Source organism: Tyto alba, unplaced genomic scaffold (assembly GCF_018691265.1).
Source record: "Tyto alba isolate M040663 unplaced genomic scaffold, T.alba_DEE_v4.0 Super-Scaffold_23, whole genome shotgun sequence".
Lineage (NCBI taxonomy): Eukaryota > Metazoa > Chordata > Aves > Strigiformes > Tytonidae > Tyto > Tyto alba.
The window spans coordinates 4,313,606-4,336,456 of NW_024881297.1; the positions used below are offsets into that span (position 1 = coordinate 4,313,606).

The 22,851-nt window shown below is 41.6% G+C and overlaps 1 protein-coding gene across 6 annotated transcripts in view; it reads right to left on the bottom strand.

Annotated features, from left to right (window-relative positions):
• ANKRD17 (ankyrin repeat domain 17) overlaps positions 1–22,851 on the bottom strand; it is a 75,110-nt gene that overhangs the window by 48,876 nt on the left and 3,383 nt on the right. For 5 of the 6 annotated variants that reach the window (XM_042796603.1, XM_042796602.1, XM_042796599.1 and 2 more), the window contains exons 2-3: positions 1,786–1,939; positions 1,046–1,202 (exon numbers count right to left, since the gene is read on the bottom strand). In XM_042796603.1, the coding sequence (XP_042652537.1) occupies positions 1,046–1,202; positions 1,786–1,939 (311 nt within the window). Of the gene's footprint in view, positions 1–1,045; positions 1,203–1,785; positions 1,940–10,422; positions 10,449–22,851 lie in introns of those variants that run through there. The other variant, XM_042796600.1, reaches the window with a different exon arrangement.

The window sequence follows — 22,851 nt, forward strand, 5'->3', positions numbered from 1 at the left end:
AACCATATAACTCAACATGACTACGAGGCATTCTTAAAATATTCAACACGTGGTATTTGTGTAGAAAGGACTAACTTATACCTGTATGTTGTACCCAGGGCTCCTATTTAATTTGTGACACCAGGCACTATCTTAATACATGGAGAATTAGTCCTCCAGTATGTCTGTTCATCGCATTTTCTGCATTTATTTTCACTTCCCACATCCTCTGTCCTGGTACCGGCTTCAGCAAGAGCCACCGTTCACAAGAAAACAGGTTGCTGGGTGCAGGGAAGGGTGCACACAGACATAACCCCAAACTATTCTGCTCTTCTTCCTATGTCCTGATCAACACACCAAGAAATGTTTCTTTGGACTTACTCAGGATACGAAGAACAAACTGCCAACTAGTGCAGCAGCACCTGGTTGTTCCTACTAACACTCCGTTTCTGTCGTACTGAATCTTAATGACAGCCTAGAAGGAAACCTTCTCTTTCCCTCAAAACGTCTCGGTAAGACAAAAACCCAGCAATAAAGCCAGAAAATCCAGTTCAGAGGCCATAATTCTCTGGCCAACACCCTGTCCAAAGTCCTATCCAGCACGAGGAAGCTGCTGCCTGCCAGGAAGCTCCAGTCCCTCGAGTGTGTCTTCCCTCCTCAATTAAGAAGGTGCTCTGAAACTCTCTACAACAGTAGAATGTTGGGGTTTTTTTTTGGCCCAAAGCTAGTTTCACACTACTGCTGAAGGACCCATTTCGGGATTTGCTATTTTTTGGTACAGTTTTAAGGAAGAAACTATTTAAGAGCTTAGAAATCTTATTTCTACAGTTGTTCAAGTTAAATGACTGGAACCATGATTTCTGATTTCTAAGGAATACCAATTGCTTCACTCTCCATTGCAAGACCTGACAGTCAAGGCATATTTAACAGGGGAATCACAGTTGATAACTTGGCACTAATTCCACTCGAGCAGAGTTTCACCACCCTGTAATCAGAAGTGATACACAAAAAAACACTTCCAAAAGTGTCAAAGTACTGAAAAAATCCAGTATAAAAGTCGTCTTACTTGTCCGTCTGCCCTGCATTCGCTGTGCTTTCCGCTCTCATCCGGGTAAGTGCAGCGGCAGCTTCATCCAACGCGCAGCTGACCGAAGAAGTCAGTCTGCGAAGCACCTCAGGATCTGCAAATGCTTTACCATCAGCTGTAGACAGCTTACCTATTCCTTTCATTCCAATTTACAACAAATTGGTACATGCCAGAAAAGGAGAAAACAGAGAAGTTGAAATTGAGCCTATGAGATCTGTTGGCAAAAACATTCCAAGTATAATGAACTACAGCTTCCAAAATGAAGGGATTAACTGTTTACAACACTAATTTAAAAGCTGCACTCAGATGTGATGTGCATGAATGAAAGCCTCCAATCCACAGAAGGCAGTATTTTTCAACAATTGACAACTACTTAGTATAAGCAACTAGTAAAGCTTTTCATACAGTAATTGCAATTTAGTTTGTGATATAAGGCTGCAAACCAAGGTGGGTGTCAATTGTTTCTTAGGACTTCATAAATCCAGCATTGGAGGAATCTGATTAGAAGCATGGCCTTCACATGAAACTGTTTCTCCAAAATTTGAAATCGTTTAATGAACTTTTCTCTTCAGTCACTTGCACAACCTTGCCACATTCACTCCTCCTTACACTCCGTATTTGTATCATGCTCAGATGGATTAGACTTATGCAAGCAGTTCCAGTACAGTCTCATGTCTAAGGGCTTCAGGGTTAAACCTGTATGGGGCACGAGTACTTACCTGCAGCTTCAAGTAAAGCTTCTAATCTTGCCTGAGTTTCTGGATCTACTGTTCTCAGGTCAGCACCATCGGCAGTACTTGACAAAAGCAATTTAGAAGCTGTTTCCAACATCGGGTTTTCAAGATCATCCTGATCTAAGATAAACGATTCCACCTGAAAAGTAACAGATCTGGTTTAAGAATTATATAACTGACTGAAATATACTTGAAGCATAAAAAAAATCCAGTTGTACTTATCACTTAAGCATTTACTTTTTAAGTACTTTGTTAGCCAAACTACCCACAGTTGACTCAAAAGGTTATTTCATCATCAACAGAAGCAATGAGATTTTTCCAAAGTGACATACAAAGAAAGTGCCTTTTATCGTCTTATCCACTTGCTCTGTGACTAGAAGCTGCATGACATACTAGAAAAGTTTAAGATTTACTTCACTTCTCCATGTTGTACTCTAGTTTTCAAGTCCAAATTAACACCGGGAGGGAAAAAGAAAAGAATACCTATCACTCCAGAAGGCATAAAAGGTAGTAGATGCTATGAGTTTCTATGCAAGCTGCTGGTTTCGTTTTGGGTTTTTGCTTTTTTTGGTTCCCCTCCCCCCCCCCCTCAAAGCATGCAAGATACCTATAATGAAGACAGATTTATTCAATTTCAGACACCCCAGTCCTCTTCCAAAGAAGTAATCCACCCTCAAATGGCATTAAACTCTACTATCACACAACACCAGAAAACCTAAGTCATCACTATTTTACCACTGAATGTTTTCTTTTGACATGCAGAAAAATTCCCCCAGTATCTCACTTCTTTCAAGTCTGATGTCTCCTATCCCAACATTTAAAATAAACACAGAAGGACCAGCAACACGTTCAAGATATAATCATCTCAAATGCAACATACAGGCATTTCACAGATTCTTTCTCAAGAAAACATTTATTTAAAACATTACCTACAGAATATCCAACCCATTTAACCTGCCTTTTTCCAAAAACAGATGTTGAGTGGTCCAAGTTCTTCTAAAGATACAACTTTCCTCTATTCTCCATTTGTTTTAGTTGTGAAACACATAGAAATTAATGAAGGTATCAGTACAGAGAGAAAAAAACCCTAGTATCTGTGTTTTACTGCCTCTTAAAAGAAGACTGGGTCAAGTAGTTTATAGAAGACACTCTCTGAAGAGTTCCATGAACACATGCCTATGGCTGTGAACTAGCCATTGAACCATTTATTAGATTATGGAGACCAAGTTTAAACACCCCCCTACAAAACTCAAGAGCCTCAAAAATCCACACCTTCAAAAATCAAATAAAAAAATAAAAAACAATCCCAAACCAAAACCAAAGTCAGTCAAGATGCAAATCTGCCACACGAAGAAACCACGTGTCAGCCACCCCCCCAACATGATTAAAAACTTCATCTTAAAAGCAGTCTCATGAACATCACAAGTTCAGATTCCTGAAGATAAACGCCTTATGAATCCAAGTGGTCACAGAAACCAGAAGAGTAACCAGTTAATCCCAGAACTCCTGAAAGGTCTCCCTCCATCCTCCCATCTGCTCTCCTGTCACAAGTGAAGAGCTCACACAACAACCTTTCCTTCTGCAGTCTGCCTCCAACTCAAAACTTACTATGATATGGTACTAGCATACAGCTTGAACCTAAACACCTTGTTTGTTTAGGAAGATAGGCTGAGAATTACTTTCAAAATTACTTCAATTTATCATTTTCAATACCACTGGGAAGGACAATCTCCCATCAGACAGCTTTTGGCAATATACAGCTACACGTCTCAAGGGCATCTTTGAAGGCTCCTTCCACTCCTCTGATGCCACTTTGCCCTCCTCCAACCCCGGGGCAATGCAGCAAGCTGAAGGGGATGACTTCCAACTTCTGATGAAATGGGCTCTGAGAGCAGAAGCTGATGACAAGGGGACAGTCCTGCAGTGTCACACCTTGCTCCTCAGCACTACTTTTTCCAAGCAATACTCACAAATGCTGCAGCACGTCAGTTTGGCCAACTGGTGAAGAAAACTCCTAGTTTCCTCCCCAGTCCTAAAGAACAGTTCACTCCTGCCTCAGCAGGGTCCTTTGCTGGTCACTGCCAGCTCTGTTCCGTGCACCTGCAAGGCCATTTTGAGGTCGGTTTTCGTTCACCTGAGGACTTGCCATTTGTCTTCTTTCCGAGGACTAAGCCTGCTGCAGCAAGCAGCATGAGACAGGAACTGCTCCACTATTCAAGAGCCAACTGACAGATTTCAACACTGGAAAAGCAAACTACTGAGCCGTCAGAATGATTCTTGGCTCACTCGACTCATGCCAAAGCCCTACTACTTAGACTAACTGAAAAAAAAAAAAAATCTCTCATCTCAGTAAGATATTTAACAGCTGGTCGCAGTTCTTCCTAACACTATGAAATATTTGCTAAGAAAAAAGTCAAAATAGGAAAATGTCTCTCCCCCACTCACATCCTCTCCCCTCAAATTAGGTCTTTTATGAAGTTTAAGTTGCAAATGGAAATTTTTTCCTATTTTCCTTCCAGCTAAGAATATGACCGTGGTATGATTAAAAAAAACAACTATAACACAAGGAGAATGAGGAGAAAAAGCAATCCACCTACAAACAATACAGCATCAAGACAAGCACAAGTTAGCAGGAGAAAACTCCTCTTGCAATAAAGTTGTGAAAATGCTTACATTATATGCTATCATTTAAACCATTTCAGAGCAACATTTCAAGAAATTAATAAATAACAAATTTAGAATGTTTTGTGACATTAAATATAGCTAGTTTTCCTTTTCTAATGTAGAAGAGATACATCTTCAACCTGCAGCTCTCAGAACTTTCCATCAAGCCTCCAGTGTCTTCCCTATTCTCACAACTGCCTTTTCATTAGACCTACAGTCTTGTCTTTTCAGTCAGTTCAACATGGCACAGAGTACGATACAGCGTGACAGTGATAAAAGACAGTGTCTAACAGTGGTGAGTAAAACTGTATTTTGGTAGAAGTGAAAATTCCATTTTTGTTCCTCAGAAAACACTGTAGCTTCTGTAGAGAAGGCAAAGTAAAGACAAAGCATTTCCATTTACCAGGCCAAGTAAACAGACATTTCCTTTAATGGTCTTCAGATGTATTTTATTTCCCTTAATTAAAAAAACGTGTAGAATAGTACACAAATGCTCCACCTTACATATCAGAATATTTAATCTGGGTTCTCAGTCAGTATTTCTCTGATCAAACAATATACTCTGACATAATCCAATTGTTCAGACAGTGTCCAACAGAAGGCCTTTTACAAGATTTCTCCTCCTCTCTCATCCTGCAATAAAAGTCTCATGTTCTGTACTTGCCCGAGTTTACTTTGCCTGCAATTACTTCTCGTGTATTTTATGCTTCTACAATCCAAAAAAATGTTAGGAGAACAAACCTACCAAATTCTGACTACTCTCAAACAGAACAGCCTACAGTTTTGATGCAATGAACACAATTGCAAAGAGAAATTTTAAAACTGCTTAGAAAAGTGGGGCTTTAACAGGTATAAAAATCCAAACCGCAAGGAGATTTCATGCTACAAGTACCTTAGCATATGTTTCCAAGTCCTATTTTTCTAGGCAAAAAAGTAATGCTAAATGTTCCAGGCATTGTAATACTAGACTAAACTTCAGTTTTCAACATTACATGCTTTTAACACCTTTTATTAGAAAGACGAGTTCTTCCCTACTGAACAAAGCTTTGCAACACCACCAAATTGGGTTCTGCACACGCAACCGCCCAGAGCAAGCCCTTCTGTCCTTGGACCCGTGCACGCTCCCACGAGGTGTGCACGCATTCACACCCGCCTACACATTGCCTTTTCTTTCATTTCTGAGGTACAGGCTCAAAGCTCTACCTGGTCTTTCCTCCTCCAACCTTGGGGTGGTCTGTTTGCTCCTTTCATTTTCCCCATCAAGTAGGGAACAGAACATCAAGGGATTTCCTCTTCACCAGACCATAATCCAGAGGTGTACCTTTTTACAAAACCTCTTCTATGGGCGGGGCTCTATCTCTTCTTTGGTAAAGAACAGTACTTTTGTCTTTTTAGTATTGCTTTTGCCATCTGGTACATGGACATACAGACACTTCAAGCAGGTAAAATCTAATCCACCAGGACTCATGTCTATACACCTTGAAGACAGCCCTACAAGATGTCAGTAATTCTATGTTTTGACTACCAAATGCCAGATACCAAACATACGTTCTAATAAGCACGAGGTTCGAGGAGAACAAAAAAAGCACAACTTAGTTATTTTGCTGTAACTGGCATGGCTCTTGCCACCATGGTCACTAAATCAACTAAAGACATAATGCAGTTCTTAATGCTAACTCAAACTTCAATCTGTCACCATCAAGCCATACGCATATAAAGCTTCCATCAGCACTAATCCCACCCTGGACGTGCTGATGTAAACATCCCCACGCATCCCTGTACCAGTGCCTTCCAAGCCCATACATATGCCTCTAGATGGTCTCACACAGATGTAAACCAAGGCCAAACAATAGACTTCCTCCCATAGCCTCCCTCAGATACACACACCAAAAAAAAAAAAAAAGCAACAAGCCCCACAAAAAACAACCACATGACAAAACACCAAACCACCACACAGAAAAAACCCACGCATTAAGGATTTGAAGAGGAATCAGTCACCTACTGATTTCAATTTTACTATTTAAGGCTAAATACAGATTAGCATCTTCCTAATTTTATGTCAAGCCAGGGAGGCAGGGAAGATGCATTCTACCTACAAACAACTGTCTCTTCACATCATCTACACTTATGACATAGAAATCCAGTACTCAACACCAAACAACTCCTCTAGAACCACATCATCAACTAAGGTATCAACCTAGTCACGTCTCTTTACTACCAAGATTGGCATGCAATACCTAAGTTAACATCACAAGTCTAAAATGACAGTAACTTTATTCTTACACTCAGCAGAACTTACTTTCCACATATTGGCAATTTAGCATGAAAACTCTTCATACACCTAAAAACCAGTACTACACATCTGACCACAACACGCTTCAACTCTGATGGTACTGCACAACTTCACTGATAAAAAGTTCTCATCTTGTTTGATACTGCGCAATGAAAGAACCTAAGAGCAAAGCTAAGCCTTTTTGTTACACTAGTGACTTTGCTAACTTTCAAATGTCACTTGGTTTTGTGTCTGAACTCCCTCTTTCATGCACATCTAACATTGTATAATACTTACACTTTACATCAATACAATCACCCACAAGGCATTAGCAAAGAACTTTATGATTAGCTAAACTTTATCAATAGTAGAGAACAATAAAAGCAACTATTTAAAATTTCATTTATGAACAATGGCAGAAAACAGTTCGTTTCCAGCATCCACCACCTGTGAAAGCCCTTACTGCCGAATGACAAAAGCCCATTATTTATACATCTAATTAGTACATAGCTGCCACGAATAGCTCTGGTCATTAATTTACACAGCATCTCTAGCATCTGTTGATCACTGTTTTACAGTTTTCCCTCAATAACAGCTGTGGTATAAGGACAACCCAGAGACATTAAGAAAAGGCTACAAAAAGTCATTTTCTCCTTATCTCAGGTTCCTGGACTGATTTCAAGAGCTCCTTTTTCCAATTCCATTCCCTAGTCCTCCTCTTTAAGGCCATCCTACATGCACACACTATTTATGTGCTACTGTTTTCCAGCATTTAGTCAGAAATTAACACAGAGTAAGCATTCAAGACCCTAGATTCAATATAAATTCTAAAAATTACCATCACATTACGGTAACATGCCATCTGAAAGCAGATATGCAGAGATGGAGGGCAGCAATCAGTTGCTTAATATTATGGTACCTTTAGGCACACAGTGTCATTAACTCAGCCACAACACTTGCTCACAGGAACCCAGGTAGCACCCTTGGCCAAACACCCAGCAACACCTTCCTGGAAGCAACGCAAGCTCCTAGCTGGGTGTTCTGGGTTTGCATGGCCAAGTGTGTGTGGGGGGGGGGTGGGGCACGGTTACAGGGGTGGCTTCTGCGAGAAGCTGCTAGAAGCTTCCAAGAGAGCCAAGGCCAGCTGGCTCCAAGACAGACCCACCTTTGGCCATGGCCAAGCCCATCACTGGTGGTGGTAGCACCTCTGGGATAATGTATTTAATAAGGGCCAGGGGGAGACCATGGGAGAGCGATTACAGTCGGAGAAGGAGAGAGAATGTGAGATAAGCAACTCTGCAGACACCAAGGTCAGTGAAGAAGGAGCTCCAGATGAAGAGGTGCTCCAGATGCTGAAGCAGAGATCCCCCCACACAGCCTGTGGTGAGAGGGCAGGCTGTCCCCTGCAACCATAGAGGTCACCAGTGGAGCAGATGCCCACCAGCAGCTCATGGAGGACCCCACGCTGGAAAGGGGATGTGCCCAAAGGAGGTTATGACCCCACGGAGAGCCCGTGATGAAGCAGGCTCCTGGCAGAACCTGTGGCCCTGTGGAGAAGCTCACACTGGAGCAGGTTTGCTGGCAGGACTTGTGACCCCACAGGGGAGCCATGCTGGAGCAGTCTCTTCCTGAGGGACCCCAGGAAGGACTCACATGGGAGAAGCTCATGGAGCAATGTGTCCCGTGGGAGGGAACCCATGCCAGAGCAAGAAGCAAAGTGAGGAGTCATCCTCCTGAGGAGGAAGGAGCAGCAGAGACAAAGGGTGACGAACTGACCACTACCCCCATTCCTCATCCCCCCTGCACTGCTGGAGGGGAGAAGGGAGAGAAATGGGAATCAAAGCTGAGCTTGGGAAGAAGGGAAGGGGCGAGGTGAAGGCATTTTAAGATTTGTTTTATTTCTCATTACCCTACTCCATTTGATTGACAATCAATTAAGTTAATTTCCCCAAGTTGAGTCTGTTTTGCCCATGACGGTAACTGGGGAGTGATCTCACCCTGTCCTTATCTCAACCCATGAGCCTTTTGTTATGTCCTCTCCCCCCTGTCCAGCTGAGGAGGGGAGTGATAGAGCTGCTTTGGTGGGCACCTGGAGTCCAGCCAGGGTCAGTCCACCACAGTCCCTTCTGGCACCCAAACAGGGACCTGAGGAATTTGAGATAAGGATGGTAATTGGGAGAGGTAACAGACAAAACATGCGCTAAACAGACATAGAGGGAAAAGTGGAATGATAGCGGGGAATTCCTGTTGTTGCAACCATGGTGAAGGAACAAGGGGTGGATTGTGTGTAAATTGCCCACTTTGCTTCAGTGCATAGTATCACTTTCATTTTGGTGTGGGGAATTCTTTTTTGTTGAGGCATGCAGTTTGTGAAGACTGTGATAAATGTGGATTTTACTGATAATTCTTAAATATATTATTCACAGAGGCAAGGGGTGGAATGTATTGGGTTGTATGGCAAGACTTTGGTAGCAGGGGGGCTACAGGGGTGGCTCCTGTTGTCCTTGTTCATAAGAAAACAGACAATAAAATATTTCTCTATCTCAAAGCCTTACATGAAAACATGCTCAAATAAAGTAGTAAACAGCTCTTACAAAAGTATCAAGTAAACAGTGAAATCCAGTTTAAGTGTCTAGCAGTCAGGTTGCAAACAACAGATCTTGAGGGCTGCGAAACAGCAAGTTAGACTCATTAACCTAATAGGATGAAATGTTTTAAAGCTTCAGTGACTTTAAGCTCCATAAACAACAGCATCTGAAACCTGATTTGGATGAACCACACTAAGCCAGACAAGTATTTCAGAAGGCCCAAAAAACATCTCTTAAGACAAAGATACTTTCTCTGCAGGTTTTCTTCTTATTCTTGGGGCTGGTCCCTATTTTCCTGGCTTACAATCCAACAGCAGATTTGTTTCTCAACTTCTGTCATATGACTCCCATGACTTTTGCCTCATATTAGGCACTTATTACAATTTTAGAGAATTTGCTGAATTTTTACCTTGGCACTTGGGCCTTTGGTGTTTGATACACAGAGGGTGCCAAATTGATCCTACAAGAATCAAACCTTGTACAAAGCCTTTCTGAAGAACCTAGCGTACAAAGAACAACTAGTGGCTATTGCCACGTAGCCAACTTCACCTCAAACAGACTTTAGCCAACAGTCCTTTAGTATTACTTGAAATACAGAAGGACTTACTGCCGAGTTGGAAGCATTGTAACAGCTGACTTTTCCCAGCTCCAAAGTTTTTGAAGAGTAGCAGGTTTTTAAAGACAAAAATGAAATTTAACAAGGATTTTTAAGTCTGTCGTGTATTGCAAAAGACCAAAACGACAAACACTACCAGGTCAGTTAAGAAACCTTAGTCCCCTTGCATTCACAAGTTACTAGCTTGAAGAGCAAGGAAGCTTCAGATTCTTCACCGTCTCGGCTAAAATGACTCTCATACAGTGAGCAGTTTTAATCCCAACGTGCATGAGGAACTCCCCATGTAAACAGTGGAGCCAGACCCAGAGTTGCACTACCTTCCCCTTATGCTCTATCAACTCATATCCAAGATTATCTCAGCTTTCACTCCACAACAGCGTTAGCTCTCACACCTCCAACAGCAGAGAGCTAATTATTTCTGTCCCTGTCCTTCATCTCGCTAAGACAACAGATTGTTTTTACAGCCCATGTCATTTACTTACTTGGAGCTGGACCACTTCCATCTCACAAACTGAATGTGTAGGACTGGACAGGCAGGGAGGGAGCACCAGGCTAGCACACAGGCAAACCTCTTCCTGAAGATGACAGACAAGCCTATAAACTCCCCTGGAGTCTGGAATCAGGATTTTCTTCTGCCTGTTCGTCTATGAAAAATGGTCCCCAGGTATTTTTTTTAGCTGCTGATCAGTTCCACGGAGCATCTGCTGATCACTTCCAAGAGCCTTAGGGATTACTGTGAAATTGTTGCAAGTTATTGCAAGGCACTGCACCAAATAGATATATGTATCTCCATCTTTCATACAGCTTTCATGAGCATTTCTTTACAATAAAATACTTTAGACTGTTCCCTTCATGATTATCACGAATATACCCTGCAAGTCTGTTTTACAGAGAAATATCAGCTTTTATACTATTACCTTGCAAGCGGAACACACAAGAGGAAAAAAAAGCAGTATTCCCAGTGCAAGAACAAAGTCCAGCTCAGACTAATAACTCGTTTTCTTTGCACAACACTTAGGTATTTTTAGTGTCTCATATCTAAACATTCAATGTGCATCAAGGAATTCGTGAGGTAAGAGTGATTCAAAACAAAGCAACAATGTATTTGGAACATGGCAAAGGGGCCAAGTATCTTAAGCATCATTTTCTCACTTAGGTATCCAAAACCTAACATACAAACAGGCAACCCAAGAACTCTGCAAACCACCACGCATAATTCTATCTGTTCTTAACTTTAATGGGCTATATCAAAGACTTTATTTGCAGCTTTCAACTTTAAGTGTCAAGAAATCACCCAGGGCTTTAGAAAGACAAAACACTCATTATTCCAAAGGCACTTCATAATGCTCATACAAAGTACATGCACTGCATTTTTTTGCACATCACAGGTCAGTTCAGTGTAAGAAAGGGCAGGAAGTTTTTTCAGCCCCTCACATGTCCCATACTAAAACAAGCACTTCACGTCTGCTCTCCCTTACCCTGCTACCTTTTAGCCCTCAGAATATTGCCTCTTACACCTTTAAAATGCATTAACCCTTCTCAGTTGGAAGTCAGCTTACTGAAAAAAATACTCTGATCTGAAAGATCGGGACAAAGCAATCACCTTAGACGTATCTTGGAGTAGAACAAAGGGAACAGAGTATCAAACTAAACATTAAGGCAAAATGTACAGTTCTGCCCTGTCATCAAAGGCTACATATTTTCAGGTGAAATTAACATTTAGTTAACACAGGTTTCAAGCCATTTAAAAACATGTATGTTCACAGAATTAATAACGTATTATATAAAAAATTCCATACAAAACTTTACTGAAGACAAGCCTCTGGCATTGCTTGCCATTTCTGTGTGGGTAAAACATAACATCACAACCCCCCTAATTTTGTATGACATAGCTCTGAAGTGAAAGTGACGGTTTACTGGATATTTACACAAGACACCATTTTCTTTAGATAAAGATCCTGGTTACTGAAAGGGAAAGCATACACTGAAGCCAAGTGAAGCAGACTATTTTGCCTACTCCATTTCAGCCTTGCAGTTTTTGTGGTTTTTCTTTTTTTCTTCAAATCTATTTTGAAACAGGAACAAGCTGTGTGATTCTCCCTTGCCCTTACCCAGCTACTACAGCAGCACTGTCACTGCAGACTCAAAGTCTTACAGCAGCATTTCTTCCCTGTATGGTGAAGATTGCTTCCAGTTATCTATGATATGTAATCAGATCTGTTGTCTTTTCAACATGCAATGACCCTCCCCAAACCTAAATGCCTTGTTCAGCAGAAATCTGAAGTCCAGCGGCAGAAACATCTCAACAGTGTCTTCTTTCATTCTGTTCCATCAACTATGCACTCCGTTTCTCTCACTGTTGCTAAAAAAATTAAAAATGGGGAGAGAGAGAGAACGGTGAGAAGAGTAACAGTCCATGCTGCTGAAATAGCATAACACCGTTCTCATGACTGGCACCAACAGAGTTGCTGCTGCAGGGACACCTGCATTATTACTGCAGTATTACTGTGTTTCTGATGACGAGACAGGTGCTGATGCATTCACAGGAAAACTCCCTCTTCTCCTCTGTAGTCCGCATCCCCCCAGCATTATACACAACAGTAGAGATATGGGCAGATTAATAGCTATAACTACAAGTAGGTTCTGAAACTATCAGGAAAAAGACCTTCAGTTCAGTATTTTTTCCCATTTCAAATCTTCATTCCAAACACTTGGCATACTTCCACATTAAGCAAATTTATGTGTTAACTGGTATTCAGCTGCAATTGTTTGTGTGAGAAAAATTTCATGCCAACGTAAAAACAACACCACCTCAACTCATTATCTTATTAAGTTCCCTGCCCCAGTTTCATATATATGTGGTGGAAAAAAAAAAATATTACAAGTTTTGGTCTGATGTGAATAACAGGATATAAAAATCACCAAGAAGAAAAAATAAAATCATCAAAACACTTACTCTAAAACTGCCTGCCATCATGCTTCTGAAAGCTCAGCTTCATACAGTGCTTTTCTATTAACAATAAAAAGCTGATGCATGTCCAATCCAACCACTTGAACCCAGGTATGCCCCTTCATTCTCCCAAGCCCCCACAAAAAAAGCAAACACAAACATTTGATAGAAGCTATTTCTTCTGGGGTGGGCCTGGAGAGAACTGACCATAGAAGCAAAGCTTCCTTGACAGTGTATGAATAATTCACTTCAACTGCTGCTGTCTCTGGAGCAACCTGGAGATGGGGTGGTCTGCAGAGCCACTGACAAACAGGTAACACCTGTAACAAAGGTGGTTCCCACACTGTTGCAAAACCAAAATGGAACCAGCTTTCTGCAAAACAACCCTGACAACTGAAGGATATGGAATACATAGCCTGATGCTACACAATTTTTGCTGCCCTTAGCAAGTAACCTGTCATGTCTTGACAAACAATAAAGGTCTGTCTGCCAAAGAGACACGGTAATGGGAGCACATAACCACCATTAAGAGAAGATGCAACTGAGCCTCCCAGAGTTACCCTCTCCCCTTGTCACTGAAATCCCCCCAATGTCACACTCCAACAACAACTGCACCCCCTAAGACTCTCAGGTATCTGAGGTAAGCATCACTTAAGCTACTTAACAAATTACTTATAGGGCCACACAAACCAGAGCCTACTCAATACAGCTGTAAAAAGCTTAGAGGGGTTATGCTGCCTCTGACCACCTAGCCAATTCTCCACCCAGACTGTATCACTGGCTCTTTCAGACAAGCCTTCTGAGCTATCCAAATGGCATTTCAGAGTTTTCCCACTTCTCTTCCTGCTGAAGGACAGCTGAAGGATTCTAAATCTCTGTGGATAAGCTTGTACTTAAAGGACACCCCACAGACCATCACCACAGACTCACACTGACCCCTAATCATGACACAGCCAGCTTCGATGGATCTACTAGTAAGAACTAAGGAATACAGAACAACTTAGCTGTATGAAAGTCTTTTCAGTTTTGTGATTCAATATGCAAAACTTGGGAAGTACATTAAGCATGACTGTCTTAACCAAATATTCTGGACATCAACCTGAAGAGCAACTTGATTCACAGTAACGCTAGCATCTCTCAATAGTGTGTGCACTCCTGAAAAAGGAGTAAGCAGTCCTACTGTGCACTGCTACATCCTATTCCTCACTGCCCTACCTTCAAGGGACTAATTATTCTCTTAAGCCTTGTTTAAGGAAGGTGAGCTCACAAGAAAGAGAAAATCCTTTTCTAACAGTTGGTCACATTCCTCTTCCACTGGACTCCCCTTTTGCCTTGACTATATGCTCTAATGGATACATTCTCAATATAGGCATCTCCAAGCCAGCAGAGTGCCTTGCTACACTGACAGATCCACATCAACTGATTTAGAACCTTCAAGCACCCTCCATTTAAATGACACCTAAAGGAAAAAGTGAAAACTTTAAACAAAAAAAAAAAAAAAATTCTGAGCTGTTAAAAGCCCAAATGCATTGTTTCAACTCTGCTATCTCTACAAAAGCCAACCTTGAAATCCCAATGATAATTCATTATCTTTACCACCGGTTAACCAGGGGGCTTGTCTGCATGTTTGCTGCCTGCAGTCTTCAAGAAGTATCTCTACTTTCTTTTCACAGCTTAAAAAGCAGCCATTTCTCTATCACTCTCAGGCTTTGTTCTAACAGATCAAGACCTCTACTCTTCTGAGGAGGGAGTTTAGAGCAGCTTAGAGCACAATTAAAGGTGGCCCAACTTCACAGAAGTGCTTTCCCTGGAATATTTTTCACCTCTTCCACTTCGCTTGCCCGATGCACTTTGTTGAAGTTTCATTTCAGAACTGTGCACACCCATCCATTTCCAGCTGAAACAAGTTGTTATTCTAAGGATTGTAGATCAGCACAGCTGAACAATGGAGACACGACATCGTAACTTTCATGTAGACAAAGCTAGCAGCAATAAAGCTTTACACAGAAACAGTGCTGTGGGGCCTTGACTTCACCCATATTTTCTAACAGCATAGTTGAAGTCTGTTAATACAAGAACAGTTCTCTCCTATTGGAACACACGCTTATTCCTTGCAATGAGGCCAGGCCTCAGACGACCCAAAGCAGCTTCTCTGTAGTCCATGCCAAGGAAGCTGCTGAACTTTGCAAACTATGCAGATTCAGAGAAAGAAAGGAGACAGGCATTTATAGCTATGTCAGTCACAGGCAAGACCACCCTCCTATCCCTCATATATACATATGATATAAAACACTGGAATCACACGTCCGTTCGAAATATATTTCCAAAAAGAAAGCCTCCACTAACACTGCTACATGGTGAGTTTTCACTGACAGACCATGCTCCATCTATAAGGTTAAGAAGACAGAAACCAACAACCTCCCCAGTCTTCATGAAGAGATGCTTCAAATTTGCTATGCTAAATCTGTCAGAAAGCATTTCTCACTCAGCACAACTTCCAACAATTGTCCTACTCAGCTTGGCTTCACTCCTCCCTGCATCTGCAAGTGACTCCAGTGGTGCTAAATCAGCTCCATTTCCCACCAGGAGATTACTCCTGTTCCCTAGCTGTTGTCCTATGACTTATTTCTGGGTGTTTCCCAACTCTGATCTTAAAGCCAAACTTAACCCCAAAACAGAGGGCAGCTCAGGTGCTCATATATACCACAAAACAAGCCTATTCTGCTGTGCTGGCTGCAACACACACACACAGGAAGACCTCCACTCCCTGAAGCTTTTGACATGCAGACAAGCTAATAAGTCAACAGCATTTTGCTTCAACAATATCATAAAGCAAGCAATCCATGTTTGTCTGCATATTTTCATCCCCACAGATACTGAGATATACAAGATTGATCACTTCACTGGACAAGGGAAATAATGGGAACAGAAATAAAGAATTAAATAACTTATATGATGTCACAACAAGATACTGCTACCCTCAGGACTAAACCTCAGATCTCCTGATGGCTGATGCACTGCTTTATTAACGCAAATACCATGTCTCCCATCTCTAGTAAACTCCTCCATCGCCCCAAAACTTCAAGGCAACAGCTTTGTATTTTGCTGGAAGGAGAACAGCACTTGGGAAAGCCACCTACCAGCATCCAGCGCTGCCCACCAGGCAAGGCCAGCCATCCTCTGCTCCACAGACACGATGAACACCATGGGACAGTGAACTTGTCATGGGAAAAGGCACTCACAATCTCATGGCTCCGTGAAAGCATGATCAATCTTCGTGAACACCACAGACACTTAAAAGGCTCTGTGCATCACGCCAATTTACTTTAAAACACTACTACATGGTTTGGATCTGGGGTGAGCACAAACCTGACACTTAAGGGACTTCCCAACTGCAGCATTGTTCAGTTACCAGAAAAAACTAAGAAAAAAAAAGAAAAAACAATTTCCCTGCTGCACAAACAACTCCAGTTTTACTTGCTGTAGTGGCACCTTGAACTCCCTCTCATGTCTAAAAACCACAAGGAGTCTTTTCCTCAGTCACAACAACTGGGGGGACTGTAGGGGGAGGGTGGGGGAGCAGGGGTGGTGTCACCCAACTGTGACATCTCAAAGCTTTAACAACCCTTGTACAACATCAGACAAGCATCAAGTAAGAAACAAAAACACTCACAGCTTTTTCTTCCCCCTCCTTCTTTCCTGGTCAGGATCAGAACACATACCAGGCATCTACACAAACTGCTTCCTGGAGAAATCATCGCAAAAGCGCAGTGTTTCCATAGGGTCCTGTCTGAAAGCCAACCTCCCTTCAAGAAGGAAAGCCAGAAGCAATACAGCAAGACTACCTGTCCCAAAGAGGCACAAAATGGCTCCATGGGCTGGGGAACAGTCGGCTTTTTCAGATATGCTTTTCACAGGCCTGCACTAGTGGTACTGTGTTGCAACAACTCCAGTTATTTAACATTGCCTAAAGTGCTTAAGGCTTATCTGAACACAGATCACGAACTGCACTCTTCCATTACATCAGCTGTTAAAAGGCGTAAGAGAAGCTTGTGGCAGTTATACAGATATCATGGCACATAACCATCAGAGACTTTTTACCAAATCACTTGCACAGTAATGAAGGTGCATACCAAAAACTGCATTTTTGAGTGGAACATACTGAGCAGTAAAAGACTTAAGTTTCTCCCAAAAAAGCATCCCATTTTCTGTGTTTAATAGCAGCTGATGTGGAAGTCAGCATAAAGCTTCAGTAGCAACAGCCAACTTGAAATTGGCATTTAAAGGATGATATACCAACCCTGGGGCAGCAAAATTGCATTTTGTGGTAGCAGTGCAGTGGGTTGGTGAAGCATAGGAAACTGACCCTGGCAGAGGCCTCAGCCTCAGGTGAAGCATGCATCCTGCTGCACCCACCAGCTCTCGCCCTGCCTTCTCTGCCACAACGTTGGAAATGCTTCAAATCAAGGGTCCAAAATACCATCCGAGATTGAAGAAACATTGTCATGAACTGCAGAAAAAAATACTGTCACACAACACACTCTGAACCCCTCCCTGTCTGTCCCCCTGACTGTCTCTTAGCTTGTGCTCAGAAAAATTAAGATCTACTCAGGAGGAAAAGACATGTCAATGGCAAACATCCATCTCTCCTGGCACAGCAAGAAAGAAAAGCTGTTTTTGCCTCCCACACCAGTCTGCCTGTTTTGCCCACTATGTATAACCTGTACTCCCTCCAGAACCCTTCTCCTGTAAAACACGGGGGAATAAAAGCTTTGGAGAAACAAAAGAAAAAAAAAAAAAACTGAAAATTCAAAGATAAAAATTTTAGATAAACAGTATTTTCACTGCCCTCAGTGAACAAATGATGCTCAGCAGCATTACCACTCCTTTTCACCTAAGCTGCATATTTTTTTCCTCACTGTTCCTGTTAAAGAAAAAATCCTCTCAGCTTCTGAATTCTGATCACTCCTGCACATACTCTGACATGTGCATTCCAGGCATCAGGTCCACAGTAACCAAAAGGACACGCAAATTTATTCTATCATTCACTGTGACTACTGAGCATAAAACACAGTGAGCAAGTGGCCTGAACTGCATAACACCAGTTGGTTTTCAAACAGAAATAGTTTTAAGCTGCCCACATGTTTTCTTACACAAATTTGGCAGGAAATCATTCCCTTCTGTAAGTAGTTTTGGTCATCTGTTCTTCACAATAGCAAGCAAGCACTCTGCAATGAAGGATGAAGCAGCAGAAGGGAACGAGGACATGTGGAGGAGGGACAGGATGAACGCACAAACAGCTATTCTGCTGGAGTCCAACTCAGAATTCCCTTTGGCATGAATGAAACACCAATGTGCTTGTTCACAGCAATACAGTATCAACGTCTGTGCAGATATGGAAAATAAAATGCAGAAACGCTATAACAATTTTTTTTTTTTTCCCAAGCAATGCAATGTGTAGCTTAGCTTTGTCACAGCTTTCCCTCCCACCACCCAAGTGGTTACAGCACCAGTCCGCTGTTTAGGGCACTGTACAAGTGTAAGACAACTCTATCCCTCTCTTCATGGTCTTAACACAGTAAGCTATTCCAGGGACTAAAAATCGACACCAAGAAACATTACACATGTCCAACAATTCATCTTTCTTGATGCTATGTAGTAGCTCCTTTAGTCAAGCCATGCTACACTAAGTGACCAACAGATAAGGGATGTGGGCACTAATGCATAGTGGAAACAAAAAAAAAAAGAAAATATACAATACAGAGAAAACTATAGTTACTAGAAGGACAGTTTTCAAACATTTCCCTACTAATAAAAAAAACAAGAATTGAGACATACCAGAAATTCGCATTTTGTTTCCAGCCTCCCCAATGTTTAAGTAAAATTGCTGTTCTGTTTAAGCACATGGAGGTTTAGTTATCATTCCCTCCCACCCTAACTTCCAACCCTAGGAAACAGCCAAGAGACTAGTCACGCTGCTACTGCTTAAAATTCACCATCAGGAGGCTGAAGAACGGCTCCTTACAGAAAGTGCTTTAAGTCAAGATCAGTGAAAAGGCTTCATCCCAGCAAATCGGATGCTACATGCCAGTCAACTGCATGGCAAATTACAGAATTCCCCTTTTTTTCCCTGTGCAGACGACAAATAAGAACTTGCTAGTATACTGCCCCCAGAAATTCTGCAGCCAATTTAAGAAAGTAGAAACTAGAGGTCCTTTGATGACATCTACTTTTCTCCATGTAATTATCCTGCTGAGATCTCCCTTCAGTATCTTGTCATGCAGCATAAGCAGTTCAAAGTATTATGTAGAGACATTTATGAAGTTAACCAAAAATAGTTTGGGAAGATGTGGCTAGTTAGGTTAAGGGCTTTGAAATGACTCCAAGTCATTCCAGTTTTGTTTATTGGTATTTATTCTTGTCCTATCAAGTTAAATGGAAAAATAGCTATTCAACTGTCCCAAAACAGCAGATCACAGACACAAAAACTGCGCCCAACAAAAATGTGAAATGGAACCAAATGAAACTTAATGTGGATTTCCTTTCCTTTTCTAGCATTTACAGTTGAAGTCTTTTTTTTCAATAAAGGAACTGGTATGGCCTAGCTTACCATTCTTTTCTTCTGATGAGAAGTGAGAGGATTAAGTTAGAGACAGTCAAGTTCATTTTCTGATGAGAATTCCTATTGTTACCTCCTGGGGAACTAAGCACAGAAGGAATTATTTCTAATAATTTCACCTCATTTGGTTAAAATTCTGGCAAGCCTGACAGTCACTGAATTCTTCCTTCAATAAAAACTACTGTTAGGCATACCTAATAAATGAATTACAGTATTTTTTTCCTCTATTTAGCACATCCAGATGAAAGTTTCTGCATATTGAACAGATTTGAACAGTTTTTACATATGGTAAATTAACAGACTTGTGAAGGTAGCTAAAGCAATGCAGAAGTATTTAAGTAAATTCAAATATATCTTTTTTTCCCCTCTTATCAAAAAGAGGTCCAATTAGGAAAAAAAAAATAAAATTCAAGGTTTAAGGGCAAAGACAGAAATTTTGAGTCCTTCCTTTTCACTGTATACTTCACATACTAGATATAAAAATCATGTGCCAAGTTCCTTCAAATTACTACCACAATTTAGATTTCTACTCTTCCCTTAATGCTTCTGATCACATCTGTTCCACAAAGATATTTTAGCATATTTATTCAATGTTTACACAACCATAGCTCCAGTATCTGCTTCGCAGTAGGCCAAGCTGCATCAGGACTCATTTCCTCTCCTTCCCTCCCCTGAGCAGAAACTACTTTCAGCTATATTCAGATCACAGATAAAACTGCTAGTACAAAGTTTCTTTTCCTATTACAACACGCTTGGTCACAGTGAGAGACAGGAACCACAAATTTCTTCCTAAAACAACATCTGAGATGTTCAAGTCCATCACCTACTAGCAGGAATGTTGCTGTTTTCAGTGTAACGGAATTGAAAAAGTGAAGAATTGGAGTACTGTGCAGCATGGGAGGTGGTGGCCATGAAGCGACAGAGAACCACTATCTATACTAGCCAGTTTTTTAGATTTCCTTCTCGCACTATTTCGATGCTGAGGCAGTGTAACAGGTTGTTTTGAGTGTGGGTTACAGCTTTAGAGCATGTGACTTCCTATCAGTCAACACTGCCAGCAAATTCCAGCAAGGCAAAGATCCGCAGAGATTTTATGCACATGCAGGAAAAAAGGTACAAGTACCTTAGCCACAAAAAGAACCTTTTTATACATTTCTACAGAAGTTTGAAGACAGGACCTATGAGGGAAAAAAATCTAATTAAATACACCTGTCTAAAGCATGTCTCTCTCAATTCTATTGTTATTTACAGGATCTGAATGAACAGCTTAAAAGACAGAAGAGCCTGGGTTGGAAAAGACCTTTGCAGATCACCTGACTCCATTTGCTAGTCAAGGCCTTGCTTAAGTTGTCCCAATTAGCAAGACACTCACTGTCAGACACAACCACTGAATAACATTGACCTTTTGAAGAGCAGTTACCCAAGTACAAAGTTACTTATTGCCTTAAAGGTTTCTCATACAATATTAGCATCTTCATACTGCTGTACCAAGAACAAACCATTACTGAAAAAGATAAAGCAATAAGACATAAATAACAAGAATGGTTTCCAATTATACCATAAGCTTGTAATCTTTTCATGTGAGTCAAGGATAAACAGCTCAAGACCCTAAGAAACCACATCTACCAGCTTTTCATTCTTGCTTGTCACAAGGGAACCCAGATCCAGCAGCTGAAAATTAGCTCCTTGCCCTGCAAAACACTCTTACCAAATTAGCTGGAAGGGGAGGAAGTAACAGAAATCAAAGACAGGATTTGCTTTTCTAGAGGATTCAACATACATGCTTGTTCTAACGTCTCTGCCTCTCACCACAGGAAAACTGGGCAAAGGAGGCAGTATTAGGGGGAAAGTAGTTTCAAGGGAAAGGGAATCACCTTCCTCTGTTTCGTTGGAAAGCACCAGAAAGAGTCCTTGGGAACCAGCCAGCCAGCGTCACTCCAGTTTCCCCTCACCATCATGAAGCTTCAAACACACAAGCTAGCAGGGCCCAGGTGCCTGCGCCATCACTGCTGCTCGGACAGACTCCCACCATTCTGTCGATCCCAGAGAGCCAGGGAAGAAGGTGGAGGCAAAAAGAGGGTTTTTTTCTACATAAATAGTGGCATAGTAAATCAGTGAGCTGCATAAGTATCCTGGCCAGTAAGCTCACAAAGCTCTTTTCTCCAGCTAATTCACGAGAGGGGGGAAAAAAGAAAAAGCGTTTTCCCTCTAAAATTTCCTCAAACTCCTGTGATACTACCAGAGGAGGATATGGTACAAGTTCTAGCATCCTGGTTGTCCTACTCCACTGCACATCACTAGGGGCATTAGTGCCACCTCCTGAATGTAAGACAGCTTATGAATTTTAGCCTCTTGTGTTACGTCCAGCTTGCTTTCCTTTAGGCCAGTTCTCTTCCCTGGACAATACTTCAGACAAGGCATGTTGGACTACATTCAGTCCTCACTCACCCAGAGTGCTCCCGGAACATGAGTTCACCTCAGAACAATTTAGCCCCACACCCTCAAACAGCAACCAAAACCGTCTGCTTTTGTTAAAGTTTGGTCAAGCTATGGCATGATCAGCCAGCTACCAGCTGACACAAGTGCGCTAACCAGATGCCACTGACTACCAAAACACAAGGTCACACCTGTTCTTCAGAACACACATCCTGATAAAAGTCCATTTCTAGTTCTGACTACGGGAGAACAGCACCACTTCACAGCAAGCACCAGCCCAGCTCACGACGTCCTTGCAGCACTCCATACTGCATTCTTGCTGCCTTGCCACCAGCTTTGACTACGCTTTTAAACATCATTGTGGGGGATGACCTCACAGCATTTAAGCGGGGGTCCCTCTTGCTAACATCAGTTCAGTATTTCTTAAGAGCAAATCTTAGAAATCCTACCACCTTGGACTCAGTCAGGAACATGAGCTTCCAATATTCATCACCTGGGGTTGGCACTAGAGGCAGCTCAGACTTCATAATGATGACTTAATGAGTATTACAACAGTGCTCCAACTTACTTGAAAGTAACACGTGAAGAAGTTGTTCTGACAACGTGTGGACAACTGCTACAAATCACTAGGAAATGCTGCAGTGTACTAGTGACCAATGTTAACTTCACCTAGGCAAACTCTTTAAAAAGATGGGAAAACAGGTAAAATGTAAAACAGAAAAGATCACCAAGAGAAACTATGAGCAAGAAAATAGGGAAAGAATTAAGACTGTTTCAGAGCCAGAACACGGGAAAGCTATTAATGCCCAAAACAGAAATATCGTAATATAACCTTGATTTTAATCTTCAGACTGCAATATTTATAAATATTAAAAGCCTTGACCTGTTAAAAAAAAAAAAAAATTG